General features: G+C 44.0%; 1 protein-coding gene and 1 long non-coding RNA gene across 4 annotated transcripts in view; one reads left to right on the forward strand and one right to left on the reverse strand.

The window, feature by feature from the left end:
- Positions 1-6,106: 6,106 nt before the first annotated feature.
- LOC309566415 lies at positions 6,107-6,929 on the forward strand. Of its 3 annotated transcripts, none has more exons than XR_014225875.1 (4): positions 6,107-6,389; positions 6,435-6,589; positions 6,680-6,818; positions 6,863-6,929. It is a non-coding gene; the product is annotated as an uncharacterized lncRNA (long non-coding RNA). The 3 variants fall into 3 exon arrangements; XR_014225876.1 differs by having other exon boundaries at positions 6,107-6,342; XR_014225877.1 differs by having other exon boundaries at positions 6,107-6,295.
- A 2,254-nt stretch (positions 6,930-9,183) lies between these two features.
- Positions 9,184-20,177, reverse strand: part of PLEKHM1 (pleckstrin homology and RUN domain containing M1) — a gene marked incomplete at its 5' end in the record, with an annotated part of 45,069 nt that continues 34,075 nt past the window's right edge. The window contains 4 exons of the mRNA XM_082271560.1: positions 9,184-9,450; positions 11,399-11,556; positions 15,008-15,071; positions 19,823-20,016. Coding sequence (XP_082127686.1) covers positions 9,342-9,450; positions 11,399-11,556; positions 15,008-15,071; positions 19,823-20,016 — 525 coding nt within the window. The 3' untranslated portion in view covers positions 9,184-9,341. The remainder of the gene's footprint in view (positions 9,451-11,398; positions 11,557-15,007; positions 15,072-19,822; positions 20,017-20,177) is intronic.

Below are 20,177 nucleotides of genomic sequence, written 5' to 3' on the forward strand. Positions count from 1 at the left end.
GATTATAACAAAAGGCAGGAAGAAGACGTCTTACCTGGCAATCTTCAAAGCACTGTGTGATGGATGGATACATCCACTGTCATCCTCATCCCTGGGGAGTACAGGAACACACAGGATCTGCAGGATGCCCCCTGTACAGATCAGTGCCAGCCGAGCAGAGTGTGACACTGGGTAGGGCAGTGTCCCCAACAAGGGACAGGGGTATCCAGCGGCAACTGGTAAGTGTAATGGGGAACAGCGTCCGGGGTCAGTGTAAGGTGCAGCAGTCAGTGTCTCTGTACAGAAGGAGCTCGGAGGTCAGCAGAGCAGTCAGTGTCTCTGTACAGAAGGAGCTGGGAGGTCAGCAGAGCAGTCAGTGTCTCTGTACAGAAGGAGCTGGGAGGTCAGCAGAGCAGTCAGTGTCAGAGTCTCTGTACAGAGAGAGGCAGCACTGCAGTCGGTACGGAAGGCGCGCCTGTCGGGGAGGCTGTGTCTCAGCTTGCCTCTGATATTTCCTGTTCAGTTAAATGCAGAGATGAGATTCACACATTTCCTTTACATATAATCACAGGAGATGCTGGCACAGACTGGCCGCACACAGGAGTCATCATGCACATCGCACACTGTAATACCTCTCTACTCACAAAACATTTAAAAACAAATTTACTAAGAACACGGAGCATCTTCTTCACCCTCTGCGTCAAATCCTTCCAAGATAAATGTTATATTATACAGGAAGGAAATTACCACTCTCCCCATATAAGATATACCCTATATTGTCAAAAGTATTGGGACACCTGCCCTTACACGCACATGACCTTTAATGGCATCCCAGTCTTAGTCCGTAGGGTTCAATATTGAGTTGGCTCCACCCTTTGCAGCTATAACAGCTTCAACTCTTCTGGGAAGGCCGTCCACAAGGTTTAGGAGTGTGTCTATGGGAATGTTTGACCATTCTTCCAGAAGTGCATTCGTGAGGTCAGGCACTGATTTTGGACGAGAAGGCCTGGCTCACAGTCTCCACTCCAATTCATCCTAAAGGTGTTCTATCGGGTGGAGGTCAGGACTCTGTGCAGGCCAATCAAGTTCCTCCACCCCAAACTCGCTCATCCATGTCTTTATGGACCTTGCTTTGTGCACTGGTGTGCAGTCATGTTGGAACAGGAAGGGGCCGTCCCCAAACTCCTCCCACAAAGTTGGGAGCATGAAATTGTCCACAATTTCTTGGAATGCTGACACCTTAAGAGTTCCCTTCACTGGAACTAAGGGGCCAAGCCCAACCCCTGAAAAACAACCCCACAGCATAATCCTCCCTCCACCAAATGGTTTGGACCAGTGCACAAAGCAAGGTCAAAAAAGACATGGATGAGCGAGTTTGGGGTGGAGGAACTTGACTGGCCTCCACAAAGTCCTGGCCTCAACCTGATCGAACACCTTTGGGATGAATAAAAGCAGAGACTGTGAGCCAGGCCTTCTCTCCAACAATTAGTGCCTGACCTCACAAATGCGCTTCTGGAAGAATGATCAAACATTCCCATAGACACTCCTAAACCTTGTGGACAGCCTTCCCAGAAGAGTTGAAGCTGTTATAGCTGCAAAGGGCGGGCTACCTCAATGTTGAACCCTACGGACTAAGACTGGGATGCCATGCCATGTGCGTGTAAAGGCAGGCGTCCCAATACTTTTGACAATATAGTGTATTATACAGGAGTGACATCACCGCTCTCCAGATATAAAGTTATATTATTATTATTCAGGAGCAACATCACTGCATATATACTGGACATACTGTTTAATGTTCTAAATAAAGTGTGACAGTCTACAGAGAAGAAGATGATGTGCTGTGGGTTCTTATTCATATTTTTAAACATATTGTTATATATACATACACTGCTCAAAAAATGAAAGGAACACTCTGAAAAGACATCAGATCTCAAAGGGGAAACATCTCATGCTGGATATCAATACTGGTATGGACTGGGTAATGTGTTAGGATCTATACTGGTATGGACTGGGTAATGTGTTAGGACCTATACTGGTATGGACTGGGTAATGTGTTAGGATCTATACTGGTATGGACTGGGTAATGTGTTAGGATCTATACTGGTATGGACTGGGTAATGTGTTAGGAGATCTATACTGGTATGGACTGGGTAATGTGTTAGGACCTATACTGGTATGGACTGGGTAATGTGTTAGGACCTATACTGGTATGGACTGGGTAATGTGTTAGGATCTATACTGATATGGACTGGGTAATGTGTTAGGATCTATACTGGTATGGACTGGGTAATGTGTTAGGATCTATACTGGTATGGACTGGGTAATGTGTTAGGATCTATACTGATATGGACTGAGTAATGTGTTAGGATCTATACTGGTATGGACTGGGTAATGTGTTAGGATCTATACTGATATGGACTGGGTAATGTGTTAGGAAGGAAAGGATGCCACATTGATTGATGGAAATGAAAATTGTCACCCTACAGAGGGCTGAATTCAGAGACACCCCAAAAATCAAAGTGAAAAAATGATGCAGCAGGCTAGTCCATTTTACTGAAACTTCATTGCAGCAACTCAGAATGGTCCTCAGTAGTTTGTACGGCCCCCAACGTGCTTGAATGCATGCCCGACAATGTTGGGGAATGCTCCTAATGAGACAACAGATGGTGTCCTGGGGTATTTCCTCCCAGATCTGGACCAGGGCATCACTGAGCTCCTGAACAGACTGAGGTGCAACCTGGTGGCGTCAGATGGACCAAAACATAATGTCCCAGAGGTGTTCTATTGGATTTAGGCCAGGCAAGCGTGGGGGCCATTCAATGGTATCAATTCCTTCATCCTCCAGGAACTGGCTGCATACTCTCGCCAAATGAGGCCGGGCATTGTCGTGCACCAGGAGAAACCCAGGACCCACTGCACCAGCGTAGGGTCTGACAATGGGTCCAAGGATTTCATCCCAATACAAAATGGCACTCGGGGTGCCATTGTCTAGCCTGTAGAGGTCTGTGCGTCCCTCCATGGATTTGCCTCCCCAGACCATCACTAACCCACCACCAAACCGGTCATGCTGAACGATGTTACAGGCAGCATAACGTTCTCCACGGCTTCTCCAGACCCTTTCACGTCTGTCACATGTGCTCAGGGTGAACCTGCTCTCATCTGTGAAAAGCACAGAGCGCCAGTGGTGGACCTGACAATTCTGGTGTCCAATGGCAAATGCCAATCAAGTTCCACGGTGCCGGGCAGTGAGCACAGGGCCCTCCATCATGAAGTCTGTTTCTGATTGTTTGGTCAGAGACATTCACACCAGTGTCCTGCTGGAGATCATTTTGTAGGGCTCTGGCAGTGCTCATCCTGTTCCTCCTTGCACATAGGAGCAGACACCGGTCCTGCTGATGGGTTAAGGACCTTCTACAGCCCTGTCCAGCTCTCCTAGAGTAACTGCCTGTCTTCTGGAATCTATTTCATGCTTCTGAGACTGTGCTGGGAGACACAGCAAACCTTCTGGTAATGGCACGTATTGATGTGCCATGCTGGAGGAGTTGAAATGTTTTTGCAACCTCTATAGGGTCCAGGTATTGCCTCATGCTACCAGTAGTGACACTGACCCTAGCCAAATGCAAAACTAGTGAAAAACAGTCAGAAAAGATAGGTAGAGAAAAAAAAATTTCAGTGGCTTCCACCATTAAAACCAGTCCTGTTTTGGAGGTTGTCTCATTGTTGCCCATCTAGTGCACCTGTTATTTTAACACCAAAGCAGCTGAAACTGATTAACAACCCCCTCTGCTACTTAACTGACCAGATTAATATCCCAGGAGTTTAACAGACTTGATGCTATACTCTGATTAAAAGTGTCCCTTTAATTTTTTTTGAGAAGTGTATATAACGCTGGAGGAATCAGGAAACGAATCTGAGAACACACACATGAAATGAAACTACACACAACATAGTGGCAAATCTGGTTTATTGGCAGAATAATTTAAAAAGAGGACAGGTTTGGTTAGTAAATGTTTGGCACTTGAGCTCCTGGTTACCACTCTCCAGATAGAAGTTATATTAGGTTTTGTCTATGTCATGGAGGGATGGAAGCTGCTAATCACACCATCATGTTACTGTTCTGTCAACTACAACCTTCAAATCCAGCAAGGCCGGGATACAGGAACATCCCAATGGGCAATGACTGCGACCTTCGAGACCAGGTAAATATATGAATATGTCAGTTATTTTTCTTCTCCAGAACAGTTCCATTTGTCAGTGTGTGAGGATCATGGCACATTATGGGATCTTTATGAGGACTGCCACCTGGAGGAATCATGTGGCATAGAGGGGCATTTATAAAACTCACAGCAGGAAGAGTCATGGAACACAATGGAGTATTTATAAAGACTGGCTGTTGGAAGAGTCATGGAACACAATGGGGTATACTATATACATTGGCTGTTGGAGGAGTCATGGAACACAATGGAGTATTTATAAAGACTGGCTGTTGGAAGAGTCATGGAACACAATGGGGTATACTATATACATTGGCTGTTGGAGGAGTCATGGAACACAATGGGGTATTTATATAGATTGGCTGTTGGAAGAGTCATGGAACATGATGGAGTATTTATAAAGACTGGCTGTTGGAAGAGTCATGGAACACAATGGAGTATTTATATGGATTGACTGTTGAAGAGTCATGGAACACAATGGAGTATTTATATGGATTGACTTGTGGAAGAGTCATGGAACACAATGGAGTATACTATATATGTAGATCGGCTGTTGGAAGAGTCATGGAACACGATGGAGTATTTATAAAGACTGGCTGTTGGAAGAGTCATGGAACACAATGGGGTATTTATATAGATTGGCTGTTGGAAGAGTCATGGAACATGATGGAGTATTTATAAAGACTGGCTGTTGGAAGAGTCATGGAACATGATGGAGTATTTATAAAGACTGGCTGTTGGAAGAGTCATGGAACACAATGGAGTATTTATATGGATTGACTGTTGGAAGAGTCATGGAACACAATGGGGTATTTATATGGATTGACTTGTGGAAGAGTCATGGAACACAATGGGGTATTTATATAGATTGGCTGTTGGAAGAGTCATGGGACATGGAGAATTTGTAAAGACCGGCCGTTGGAAGAGTCATGGAACACAATGGAGTATTTATAAAGACTGGCTGTTGGAAGAGTCATGGAACACAATGGAGTATTTATAAAGACTGGCTGTTGGAAGTGTCATGGGGCATGATGGGGTATTTATAGACTGGCTGTTGGAAGAGTCATGGGAGACTATGGCTTAGTTATAAAGATTGGCTGTTGGAAGAGTCATGGGACATGATGCAGTATTTATAAAGATTGGCTGTTGGAAAAGTCATGGGACATGATGGCTTATTTATAAAGATTGGCTGTTGGAAGAGTCATAGGACATGATGCAGTATTTATAAAGACTGGCTGCTGAATAAATCATGAGCTATGATGGGGTATTTTTATTGAGCCTCATGCACAAGGACACTTTTAGGTTTCTCACATAAATTATGGGCGTGCAGTTTATAGCTGCCCCTAGTAATGAATGGCTGAATGCTATCTGTACATGGGTATATGCTGTTCATAGCATAAACTCAAATCCCAGAACATGCAACAGCCATGCCTTTGCAAGCTTGGTGTATACCCACGAACAGCTAGCATTCAGACATTTACTACTATGGGTGGTTTTATGCTACAGCTGCCTCATGCTCTCAATTTGTGCATGAGGCCCTACGTTTGACTACTGGAGGAGTCATGGAACATGATGGGTCTTTTATAAAAGGTTGGTTGCTAAAAGCCTCATGAAACATGAGGTAGATATGAAGAGTGGTTGCAGGAGGAGTCATGGGACAAGATGTAGTATTTAAATAGATTGGCTGCTGGATAGGTCGGGGGACATGGTTGGTATTGATTTCTAGAGGAGTCATAGGATGTGATTGGTATTTATAAAGATTGGTTGCTTGAGGAGTCATAGGACATGACTGGTATTTCTAAAGGCTGGCTACTGAAGGACTCATGGGGCATAAAAGAGCATTAATATGGATAGGCTGCTGTTTAATCGTGGGACATGATTGGGGTATTTAAAAAGATTGGCTGCTGGAAAAGTCATGGGATATGATGGGGTATTGATATAGATTGGCTGCTGGCAAGGGTTGTGGACCATGATTCGCTATTTATATAGATTGGCTGCTGGCACGGGTTGTGGACCATGATTAGGTATTTATATAGATTGGCTGCTGGAGAAGTTGTGAACAATGATTAGGTATTTATATAGATTGGATGCTGGCAAGGGTTGTGGACCATGATTCGTTATTTAGATAGATTGGCTGCTGGCAAGGGTTGTGGACCATAAATAGGTATTTATATAGACTGGCTGCTGGCAAGGGTTGTGGACCCTGATTAGGTATTTATAGATTGGCTCCTGGAGAAGTTGTGGACCATGATTAGGTATTTATATAGATTGGCTGCTGGAGGAGTTGTGGACCATGATTAGGTATTTATAAAGATTGGCTGCTGGAGGAGTTGTGGACCATGATTAGGTATTTATATAGATTGGCTCCTAGAGAAGTTGTGGACCATGATTAGGTATTTATAAAGATTGGTTCCTAGAGAAGTTGTGGACCATGATTAGATATTTGTGGATTGGCTCCTGGAGAAGTTGTGGACCATGATTAGTTATTTATATAGATTGGCTGCTGGAGGAGTTGTGGACCATAAATAGGTATTCATATAGATTGGCTGCTGGCATGGGTTGTGGACCATGATTAGGTATTTATATAGATTGGCTGCTGGAGGAGTTGTGGACCATGATTAGGTATTTATGGATTGGCTCCTGGAGAAGTTGTGGACCATGATTAGGTATTTATATAAATTGGCTGCTGGAGGAGTTGTGGAAAGTGATTAGGTATTTATATAGATCAGCAAAAATTGTGGCACTTTAGCTTCTTCTTCATAGGATTTTGAATGGGATGTCAAAAGTTGTAGTAAACAGTGAAAACAAAATAAAAAGATGCTTTGAGGAAAGTGTCATTATCAGCTTCCCTCCACTGAAAATAATTGATTACGCCCACTTTAGAATAGAGTGATTTTCTTCACCAAATGGAAAGTTTCCTTTAAAAATAGATGATTTTTCACGCACCACAATCTGTTGAAGAAAACGGAGGAATTGCCTAGAGAAGCTGTATAGGCCAAACTGTCAGCATCCAGATTTCCCTGAACTATAAGCCCAAAACTAAGGACTGGCTCTTCCTACAGTGATTGGGTGAAGTGGTAATGTTGCTATTTTGCCTTGCTGTCCAAATCAGGAGTCATCCACACTATGAGCGCACTTCACTCAATCTACTCAGAAGACAAACAGACACATAATGTGCCCGGCTCTGTCCTCCTCTATCTCCCAGGATGCTTGGCTGCTACTCACTACTGTTCATTGTCAGAAAGGCACATGATTCATTAAAAAGAAGATGAAAACTAGAAAAATATTACAAGTTGTAAACTTCATATTTGCATAAAAATAATAAAGAGTAACTCTTCATGATACATCAGGATTAGTGAGGAAGGGGGGTGGGTGTCCTGTCTAGCCGAGGCTCAGATGGTGGACAGTTGTGATATTAGTTAGAAAGGGGGTGTCCTGCCTGGCTGAGGTTCCGATAATAGATGACAATTCAATTAATAGTTAGGAAGGGGGTTTCCTCCTTGGCCAAGTCTCCAATAGTTGACAGCTCTCATATTCGTGAGGAAGGTGGTGCCCAGCCTGGCTGAGACTCTGACAGATAGTTCTATTACTTCTTAGGAAAGGGGTGTCATTCCTGGCCAAGGCTTCAATGGTGGACAGCTGTCATTTTCATTCTGAAGAGGGGGGTCCTGCCTCACAGAGGCTCCCAAGGCGGACAGTTCTCGTATTAGTGAGGAAGAAGGGGGGGGGGGTCCTGCCTGGCTGAGACTCTGAAGACAAATAGTTCTATTACTTAGGAAGTGGGTGTCCTTCCTGGCCAAGGCTTCAATGGTGGACAGTTCTCATCTTAGTTAGAAAGGGGGTGTCCTGCCTGGCTGAGGTTCCGATAAAAGATGACAATTCAATAGTTGGGAAGGGGGTGTCCTCCTTGGCCGAGGCTCCAATAGTGGACAGCTCTCATATTCGTGAGGAAGGTGGTGCCCAGCCTGGCTGAGACTCTGACAGATAGTTCTATTACTTCTTAGGAAGTGGGTGTCCTTCCTGGCCAAGGCTTCAATGGCGGACAGCTGTCATATTAGTTCGGAGGGGGGGTCCTGCCTCACAGAGGCTCTGATGGCGGACAGTTCTCGTATTTGTGAGGAAGGAGGGGGGGGTCCTGCCTGGCTGAGACTCTGAAGACAAATAGTTCCCCTATTACTTAGGAAGTGGGTGTCCTTCCTGGCCAAGGCTTCAATGATGGACAGCTGTCATATTAGTTCGGAAGAGGGGGGGTGTCCTACCTCACAGAGGCTCCGACGGCAGATAGTTCTCGTATTAGTGAGGAAGGAGGGGGGTCCTGCCTGGCTGAGACTCTGACAGATAGTTCTATTACTTCTTAGGAAGTGGGTGTCTTTCCTGGCCAAGGCTTTAATGGTGGACAGCTGTCATATCAGTTCGGAAGAGGGGGGGGAGTCCTGCCTCACAGAGGCTCCGATGGCGGACAGTTCTCGTATTAGTGAGGAAGGAGGGGGGGGGGGGGTCCTGCCTAGCTGAGACTCTGAAGACAAACAGTTCTATTACCTAAGATTTGAGTGTCCTTCCTGGCCAAGGCTTCAATGTTGGACAGCTGTCATAACAGTTAGGAAGGGGGTTTCATATCTTGCTGAAGATCTGAAGCCGGACATTTCTTGTATTAGAAGGGAGGGGGGGGGGGTGTTCAGCCTGGCAGAGGTTTCGATGGTGGAAGTTCTCATACTGGTGAGGAGGAGGGGTATCTTGCCTGTTGCTCTGATGGCAGACAGTTCTCGTGTGAGCGAGGAAGGAGGAGAGTGCTGCCTGGCTGAGGCTCTGATGGCAGACAGCTCTCCTACCTGTGACATGGAGTAAGCGGTGAGAGGTGGAAGACTGTGGATTAACATGTAGGGACCGGACGCACAGAGAGACTTGTCCAGGCAGTTAGTATCTGTAGGTATATTGGAGCGTTTCTTGCAAGTCATAGCCATGGAGAGCAAGGATCCACTCCATCCGATTAGGCTTTAATGGACCTTATCCTTCACTTCCCTCGTTGCAGAGTCTGTACACTACATACATATAAGGAATATACAGTCTATATACAGCAATAAAGTGACGGGCAGCAGCAACCATATCTTCCACACTGCAGGAAAGTGAGCAAAATTCAAAGGTGCCTCACAACTTCACCCCCTGGTTCTGGTACCTTCTTCTCCGTAGGCAACGCGGGCACTGTGTCTGCCGAGCCTTACATGGAATATGGAAAACTGCTTTACATTCAGGACACCTAAAAGAGAAGAAACAAGACTCAGATTCTGCCATCTAGTGGATGACAAAGAGAATTACAACCTGTCCAGGGACACAAGACCTGGCAGCAGAATTGTAAAGATCTAGTTCAGGGTTTCTCAACCAGGGTTCAGTGGAACACTAGGGTTCCTTCTGAGGTTGCTAGGGGTTCCTTGAGCAATGGGCAATTGTTGCCTCTCAGATAAGTTCCCAATGACACCATTGTTCCGTTTAGCCATCTGTAAGGGGGGTAATTCTTCCCAATGATGACAAGAGTAAGGAGGACTGTCACACTAATGTGTCATGAGTTGTAGATTTTTATTATTTAGCAGGGGTTCCCCAAGACCAGAAATTTACTTCAAGGGGTTCCTCTGAGAAAGGTTGATCTAGTTGTTGAATTAGAAGCTGCCGTCAGGGATGATGTAATTAACCACTTCCATACCGGGCCTATTTTGGCACTCCTCTCCTACAATAAAAATATTTTTTTTGCTAGAAAATGACTCAGAACCCCCAAACATTATATATATATATATATATATATATATATATATATATATATATATATATATTTTTTAGCAGAGACCCTAGGGAATAAAATGGCGGTCATTCCAAATTTTTATGTGACACAGTACTTGCGCAGCAATTTTTCACACACGTAAAAGAAAAGTATAAACCTAAACAATAACATTTTTTTTTTATACTTGTCTTTTACATTTTTTTTTATAACAACAAGGAATGTAAACATCCCTTATAATTGGAATTTGGCATGACAGGTCCTCTTTATGGCGAGATATGGGGTCTATAAAACCTGAGGAAAAAAAAAAAAAAAAGACCATCTCGGGCCTTTCCAGCCAAGTCCACGGCAGTATTTACAACTGCCAGGCCGGATGTGACGTCTTAACGTCACTCCCGGGGCTCCGAGAGTCAAAAAAAACTGCCGGGGACCATCTGGTCCTTGGTATTCTCTATGGTGAACTTTTGCTGACGGTGGATTCCTTCTCCAGCTCCCAGATCGCACGGGAGAGCCCAGTAGAAACACCGGAGGGCAACAGGAGCTCAACTGTTGCTATGATTGTTCTTATGGTGAAGGGAATTTCTGGCTTGCAAAAGATATCTGAATGATGCCGGCAGCTGCACCCATCATTCACATATCTCCACTAAAAGTCCAGGGCGTCATATGACATCCTTGGGCTGGAAGTGGTTAAAGCGGAGTTCAACCCAAAAGTGGAACTTCTGCTCTTTTGCTTCCCCCTCCGGTGCCACATTTGGCACCTTTCAGGGGAGGAACGGGTACCTGTTTTTGACAGGTACCCTTCCACACTTCCGGGATATGGCGCCGCGGCCCCATCCCTCTGAAGTTTGGCCCACTCTTCTTTCCCGTCCCCGGAGGATTTAGGAATGCACAGCGCGCTTTGTGCATGCGCATTAGGGACCCGCCCGTGAAGCTGCAAGGCTTCACTGCCGGGTTCCCTTACCGGCAATGGCGGCGGCAGCACCCAACAGCCGATGGAAACATAGGCTGCGGTGCCGACATCGCTGGACTCCAGGACAGGTAAGTGTCCTAATATTAAAAGTCATCAGCTACAGTATGTGTAGTGTGTGTACAGTATGTGTACACTGTGTGTACACTGTGTGTACAGTAAGTGTAGCTGCTGACTTTTAATTTTTGGAGGGGGTGGAGGGGAAGGTGGAACTCCACTTTAAATCACTCTACCCCAAAACACAATCATCATTTATGAATCACACAATCCCATGATTTATGAAAAGGGTTTTAGTTACTGGCATCATTTCTGTTTGAACTGAGCCCATGGTGGAAAGATGAGCAGTATCTAGGTGTACCAAATAATAATATTATTATAATTATAAAGCATTTATATAGCTCCAACAACAGTTTGCGCAACGCTTTGCAAAATACCACACAGAGGAATGTGGAATTTTCGATGTCTCACCTGCTGGTTGTGTCAAACTGGAAGGGGTAGATGATCTCATTGCTGTTACATATCTGGCAGATGAATCCTCTCTGACTGCAGAGATCACACTGAAAGACGTGACTGCAGGCAAACTCCACAGCAGACTGAAGAAAAGGTTCAAACACCCCATCAGCGATCTGTAGGAGAGACACATTACAACATCTGCCGGAGATATATTGAGACTGCATTACAACATCTACAAAAATATTGCACTTGCATAGCAGATATCTATTATACAGAGCTTTAACTACTTCTGGACCAAACCCATTTCTGACACTTTTTTTTTTTTTGCTAGAAAATTACTTAGAACCCCCAAACATCATATATATATATATATATATATATATATATATATATATATATATATATATATATATATATATATATATATATATATATATTTTTTTTTTTTATTTTTTTTAGCAGAGACCCTAGAGAATAAAATGGAGATCGTTGCAATATTTTATTTATCACACCGTATTTGCGCAGCAATCTTACAAAAAAAAATGCACTTTTTTAAATTAAAAAATAAGAAAACAGTAAAGTTAGCCCAATTTTCTTCTATAATGTAAATGGCAAACCCCAGGAAGACGTCATATATGATGAAACGCGTCGGGGCGTGACGTGCTGACGTCAACTGAGCTACCCGTAAGGATGAGCAGAGCGGCAAGCCGGACAGCTTATTTCCATTTTAACGCAATTTCATTTACACATTGTAATGGCGCTTTTCCACTGCATGGAACCGTACCAGTTCGGCACGCTTTTGTGCTTTTCCACTGCTGGTACCGCATGGTATAGGGTCGGAACGGTTCGGTACGGTATAGGTTTGCTTTTCCACTGCATGGAACCGTACGGTACGGCTCTGAAAAAACAGTACCTACTCGATTGTGGTTCCAACAGGTACCAAACTGGTACCATATCCCACAATCCTTTGCATGCAGTCACTACTAGCCACTGATTGGTCAGAGAATCACACCCACCCCGTTGTTATCCCACCCACTTAACTTTAGTACTACCTTAGTGGAAAAGCAAACCTATACCGTACCGTACCGAACCGTTCCGACACTATACCATGCGGTACCAGCAGTGGAAAAGCAAGCAGGGCCGAGTAGAGCCGAGCCAGCACAAGCCGGTACTTGCAGTGGAAAAGTGCCATAAGTGTACTTTTAATCTTTAACCTCCCTGGCGGTATGATTGTTTCCGATTTCAGGTGCTGAAAGCGGTACAATTATTTTGCATGTAATTCTTAAGAATGAGCAGCCCAAACCAACTATTTACATATGATTTTTTTTTTTACTGTGCGTTCTTCTTTATAACATCTCGGGTATGATAAAGTTTGAAACACAAAACCAAAAATTATAATATAATAAATAAGTTAAAGTATATGTGTGTATATATATATATATATATATATATATATATATATATATATATATTACATATACATACACACACACACACACACACACACACACACACACACACACACACACACACACACATACATATACACACATTTTATTATATATATATATATATATATACATACATACACACACATACATACAGGAAAGGGTACTGGGGAGAAAACGAATATCAATTTATTTTATTTTGTAATGAAATCAGTATGTTTGTGTTTTTTACTTTTCAAATTTGCCGCCGGTTCCACCCCCCCTGCAAGCGTCACGTCGCAGGAGACGGTAGCCGGGGCTCTCAAGCACCGGGCGGAAGATCCGGCCGCCGTATGCCGAAGGGACCCATCGCGGGATCCCGGGGACAAGGTTAGTAACCCCTCTACAAGGATCCAGTGATGCTCCCTGGCGGTACCCCGAGTGTGGCTCTGGGTTACCGCTAATGGCACTAAAATTTCACCCTGAGCCACACTCGGGAATACCGCCAGGGAGGTTAATAAACGTTTTAAGGTTTTTTTTTTACACTATGGAGCCTCTATTATTCTTTTCTATGGCTGCTGTTTGGCGATCACTGGCTTCCTGAGTGTGGGACGAGCGGTGTTTATACAGTTGAATTACACTGCCTCCCCCCTTGTAATGGTTTCATCCCGAGGTTCCTCCTGTCTCCTCCATTCTTTTGGATGGTCTGTAGGGTTGTGGGAATACCGGTGTACCTTGGTCCTTCTCCAATTGGTTGTTTGATTCCATTACCTGTGTCATCTGGTAAGCAGACTTGCATGCAGTGGTGGATAGGTGCACAGGCGGTGGAGGACACTATATCACGTGTGTCTGTTATGCGCTCAAGAACTATTATTTAATATTTTCACTTATTCAATTCATTCCCTATTCACAATTTGGGACTTTTTTTTAGCCACATTATATGTGGTTGTTTCATTATCATTATATAAATTTTTTACTAATCAAGTTTTTATAGATTGGTCATTTAATACTCTGTGATCATTTTACACTTTATTTGTTCATCTATTCATTTGTATTTTTTTATTGATCATTTCTCAGCGCAGCTTGTATTGTTATAAATTTTTCTATATTGTGAAAGATAATGTTACGCCGAGTAAATAGATACCCAACATGTCATGCTTCAAAATTGCGCACGCTAGTGGAATGGCGACAAACATTGGTACGTAAAAATCTCCATAGGCGACGCTTTACAAATTTCTACAGGTTACAAGTTTAGAGTTACAGAGGAGGTCTAGGGATCAAATTATTGCTCTCGCTCTAACGATCGCGGCGATACCTCACATGTGTGGAATTTTCCTGCTTAACGTCCAGGCCACTTTGTTCAACTTGGCACTGTGCGAGTTTAACTGACAATTGCGCGGTCATGCAACGCTGTACCCAAACGAAATTTACATCCTTTTTTCCCCACAAACAGAGCTTTCTTTTGGTGGTATTTGATCACCTCTGCGCATTTCATTTTTTGCGATATTAATAAAAAACCAGCAAAGATTTTGCGTAAAAATTGACATTTTCTACTTTGACAGTTAAAAAATATCCAATATATTCAATTTTTGTCATATATTTAGGCCAAAATGTATTTAGCTACATGTCTTTGACAAAAAAATTCTCAATGAGCGTATTTTTAACAGCTTTAAGACCGGAAGATTTTACCCCCTTTCTGACCAGGCTATATTTTGCGATTTGGCACTGCGTTACTTTAACGGACAATTGCGCGGTCGTGCGACGCTGTACCCAAATTAAATTTATTTCCTTTTTTTCCCCACAAATAGAGCTTTCTTTTGGTGGTATTTGATCACCTGTGCGATTTTTACTTTTTGAGCTAATGGCTCCCACTGCTGTGTGAGCCAATGAGGAGAGAGTGACCTGGGAGAGCCATTGCTCTCATGCACATCGCTGGGTCGAGATGGGGCTCAGGTAATTATAAGGGGGGGGCAGGGAGGAGGAGCTGCGCCTAGAAGGTTTTTTTACCTTCATGCATAGAAAGCATGAAGGTAAAAAACCTCTCACCTTTACAACCTCTTTAAATCCCAAATATTTGCATTGAGTGGGCAAGCTTGAGATAAAGTTTCCCACCACTCTAAATCTGCGATATAAAAATGTGATCCCGACAACATCCGGGCAGTTATTCCTAAGACAAGACAAATTTTCCACACTGCACCTGTCTAAGGTCCCGCAGGCTGTATGTGTGAGCACAGTCCAGAAGGTAGTTGCGTTGATCCAAACTATGAAAAAAAAAAAAAAAAGTAAATGAAGAAAGGGAAAAATGAATGTTAGACATATCTCTAGCACCTCCTAGAGGGAAGCTGGCCAATAAAATGTCTGCAATTTATAGCCCATAGGTCTGCATAATGGCACTAAACTAAATGGCTGTTTTGCATCAGAGCACCTTGCCTCCCATAATGCTTGCAACAGAAACCCCCTACCCCCGCCATGTACATTCCACCATACCCGTCTGTCACCCATAATACCCATTATTGTAAAATTACCCCTCCCCCACCCATATCTATATAATAATGATGAACATTCCCCATACTCCTCCCCTACCTACCTATTACTGCACATTTCTCATAACCACCCATACCCATCACTACTTATTACTGCACATTCCCGATATCCCTACCAATTATTGCACAGTATATGAGCAGTGTCAGTGCAGCGGTGTGCCTTACACCGGGCAATGTCAGTACAGCAGTGTACAGTAAATGGGCAGTGTGTCAGTACAGCAGTGTACAGTATATGGGCAGTGTGTCAGTACAGCAGTGTACAGTATATGGGCAGTGTGTCAGTACAGCAGTGTACAGTAAATGGGCAGCGTGTCAGTACAGCAGTGTACAGTATATGGGCAGCGTGTCAGTACAGCAGTGTACAGTATATGGGCAGCGTGTCAGTACAGCAGTGTACAGTATATGGGCAGTGTGTCAGTACAGCAGTGTACAGTCAGACTTGTATAAAGTACTCGAAATTTCTACTTGAGTAAAAGTACAAGTGCTCGATCAAAAAGTGACTTGAGTAGAAGTGGAAGTGCTCGCAGAAAAAGTTACTTAAGTAGAAGTACTAAAGTATTCAACATTTTTTTTACTTAAGTATTGCAAGTAGTTTTTTCAAAAAAATTGCTACTCAAGTACTAAAAGTAAAAAGTACCAGTAGTTTTGAAAAAAAATTTCTACTCAAGTATTGAAAGTAGAAGTACAAGTACTGTGTTATGTAGTTATTAAAGAAAGAAGTCAAAAGTTTGAACATCATATTGTTTTTTATTATTTCAAATGATTTATTCAAATGATTAACCTGTGTTTGTTAGTAGTTTCTTAATGCACTTTAAGCGCTGTAGCACCATTTATTTGTTTGTTTCATATTTTCTTTTTATTGGAAAGATTTGGTATAGCAGCTTTTATTATACACAGCCTTTATTTTCGTATGCGCTGATTTACAAATTACATTATACACATTTTTTTGAGCTTTATGCAACCTGCCATCTACTGTTCTGGCAGTGGTAATTTTTTTAAAAGTAACGAGTAACTATGCAGCACAAAAAAAAAATACTTGAGTAGAAGTATCGAAATCATCGAAAAAATGTAGTGAAGTAAAAAGTAGAAGTAGGAGAAAAAAATTCTACTCTAGGAAAGTAGAGATACCGCATTTCGGTACTTAAGTACAGTACTTAAGTAGTTCTACTTCGTTACTATACATCTCTGTGTACAGGAAATGGGCAGCGTGTCAGTACAGCAGTGTACAGTATATGGGCAGTGTGTCAGTACAGCAGTGTACAGTATATGGGCAGTGTGTCAGTACAGCAGTGTACAGTATATGGGCAGTGTGTCAGTACAGCAGTGTACAGTATATGGGCAGTGTGTCAGTACAGCAGTGTACAGGAAATGGGCAGCGTGTCAGTACAGCAGTGTACAGGAAATGGGCAGCGTGTCAGTACAGCAGTGTACAGTATATGGGCAGTGTGTCAGTACAGCAGTGTACAGTAAATGGGCAATGTGTCAGTACAGCAGTGCACAGTATATCGGCAATGTGTCAGTACAGCAGTGTACAGTATATGGGCAGCGTGTCAGTACAGCAGTGCACAGTATATCGGCAATGTGTCAGTACAGCAGTGTACAGTATATGGGCAGCGTGTCAGTACAGCAGTGCACAGTATATCGGCAATGTGTCAGTACAGCAGTGTACAGTATATGGGCAGTGTGTCAGTACAGCAGTGTACAGTATATGGGCAGCGTGTCAGTACAGCAGTGCACAGTATATCGGCAATGTGTCAGTACAGCAGTGTACAGTATATGGGCAGCATGTCAGTACAGCAGTGTACAGTATATGGGCAGCGTGTCAGTACAGCAGTGTACAGTATATGGGCAGTATGTCAGTACAGCAGTGCACAGTATATGGGCAGTGTGTCAGTACAGCAGTGTACAGTATATGGGCAGTGTGTCAGTACAGCAGTGTACAGTATATGGGCAGTGTGTCAGTACAGCAGTGTACAGTATAGGGGCAGCGTGTCAGTACAACAGTGTACAGTATATGGGCAGTGTGTCAGTACAGCAGTGTACAGTATAGGGGCAGCGTGTCAGTACAACAGTGTACAGTATATGGGCAGTGTGTCAGTACAGCAGTGTACAGTATATGGGCAGTGTGTCAGTACAGCAGTGTACAGTATATGGGCAGCGTGTCAGTACAGCAGTGTACAGTAAATGGGCAATGTGTCAGTACAGCAGTGCACAGTATATCGGCAATGTGTCAGTACAGCAGTGTACAGTATATGGGCAGTGTGTCAGTACAGCAGTGTACAGTATATCGGCAGTGTGTCAGTACAGCAGTGTACAGTATATGGGCAGTGTGTCAGTACAGCAGTGTACAGTATATGGGCAGTGTGTCAGTACAGCAGTGTACAGTATATCGGCAGTGTGTCAGTACAGCAGTGTACAGTATATGGGCAGTGTGTCAGTACAGCAGTGTACAGGAAATGGGCAGCGTGTCAGTACAGCAGTGTACAGGAAATGGGCAGCGTGTCAGTACAGCAGTGTACAGTATATGGGCAGCGTGTCAGTACAGCAGTGTACAGTAAATGGGCAATGTGTCAGTACAGCAGTGCACAGTATATCGGCAATGTGTCAGTACAGCAGTGTACAGTATATGGGCAGTGTGTCAGTACAGCAGTGTACAGTATATGGGCAGCATGTCAGTACAGCAGTGTACAGTATATGGGCAGCGTGTCAGTACAGCAGTGTACAGTATATGGGCAGCGTGTCAGTACAGCAGTGCACAGTATATCGGCAATGTGTCAGTACAGCAGTGTACAGTATATGGGCAGCGTGTCAGTACAGCAGTGTACAGTATATGGGCAGTGTGTCAGTACAGCAGTGTACAGTATATGGGCAGCGTGTCAGTACAGCAGTGTACAGTATATGGGCAGCGTGTCAGTACAGCAGTGTACAGTATATGGGCAGCGTGTCAGTACAGCAGTGCACAGTATATCGGCAATGTGTCAGTACATTAATGTACAATATATGGGCAGCATGTCAGTACAGCAGTTATATAGGAAGTGTCAGTACAGCAAAGTACCATATATGAGCAGCGTGTCAGTACAGCAGTGTACAGTATATGAGCAGCGTGTCAGTACAGCAGTGTACAGTATATGAGCAGCGTGTCAGTACAGCAGTGTACAGTATATGGGCAGCGTGTCAGTACAGCAGTGTACAGTATATGGGCAGCGTGTCAGTACAGCAGTGTACAGTATATGGGCAGCGTGTCAGTACAGCAGTGTACAGTATAGGGGCAGCGTGTCAGTACAGCAGTGTACAGTATATGGGCAGTGTGTCAGTACAGCAGTGTACAGTATATGGGCAGCGTGTCAGTACAGCAGTGTACAGTATAGGGGCAGCGTGTCAGTACAGCAGTGTACAGTATATGGGCAGTGTGTCAGTACAGCAGTGTACAGTATAGGGGCAGCGTGTCAGTACAGCAGTGTACAGTATATGGGCAGTGTGTCAGTACAGCAGTGTACAGTATATGGGCAGTGTGTCAGTACAGCAGTGTACAGTAAATGGGCAGTGTGTCAGTACAGCAGTGTACAGTATATGGGCAGTGTGTCAGTACAGTAGTGTACAGTAAATAGGCAGTGTGTCAGTACAGCAGTGTACAGTATATGGGCAGTGTGTCAGTACAGCAGTGTACAGTATAGGGGCAGCGTGTCAGTACAGCAGTGTACAGTATATGGGCAGCATGTCAGTACAGCAGTTATATAGGAAGTGTCAGTACAGCAAAGTACCATATATGAGCAGCATGTCAGTACAGCAGTGTACACGATATGGGCAGTGTGTCAGTACAGCAGTGTACAGGAAATGGGCAGTGTGTCAGTACAGCAGTGTACAGTATATCGGCAGTGTGTCAGTAAATTAATGTACTATATATGGGCAGTATGTCAGTGCAGCAGATCAATGCATATATTCCCCAGCGCACCACGGATCATCCAGGATCATCCGAAAGGTTTATTGAAGAATGATCACAAAGGACAAAGTGCAGAGTTTCAGCGCTGCGAAGGGCCCCTTATTCAGGTATGTGATGACATGTGATGGCTCGGCTCTGAAACGTTGCACTTTGTCCTTTGTGATCATTCTTCAATAAACCTTTTGGACAATAGTGGATGATCCGGGGTGTGTAAATATATGCATTGATCTGTAATGTTTCCAGTCTCCAGCTGGCAGCCATTGCAACACCGGCTACTTCTGAGCCTATTCCAGGAACGGGTGCGATGAGAATTTTATCAATATTCAGTGCGGCAGATTGGACACTTTCAATTATTAAGTAGTTATAAATCAGAAAGGGGCAGTGTGGGAATATTCGGATCATGAGAGTTAATCCTTTATCTTTTGTGGGGTTACCCGCCCCCCCCCCCCTTTCCGGCAGTACATCTGCCCCAGTTGAGACCGGTCTCCTTCTGCCTCCTATCCCACCTTGTGTCTCATTGGTGGCTCACCTGGCGCTCAGTTCCTGAACCGCTCCACTGCGACATGTCATCAGATATTCCCCGAGGAGACGCAGCTTCTCGCGGTTGCGTTCAATGTCGCACATGGTCTTTGTGTGCTGGTACAGAGTCTCATTCAAATATTTCAAATTAAAGAGCGGCTCATTCTGTACCATTTTCAGGAAGTTTATGGCCTGTCGGGACACCTAGAGGAACAAAGGCAAATTACACAGTGAGCGATTCCCACCATTCCTCCAAAGAGTCTCTCTACCAACTTCTTTCCATCTCCAGCCATCCCATGTACCTATTGTGACAGTGACCCACAGAGTACAGACATGTTGTCACCAACTTCCTTCCATCTCCAGCC

Source organism: Pelophylax lessonae, assembly GCF_965119305.1.
Source record: "Pelophylax lessonae genome assembly, chromosome: 11".
Lineage (NCBI taxonomy): Eukaryota > Metazoa > Chordata > Amphibia > Anura > Ranidae > Pelophylax > Pelophylax lessonae.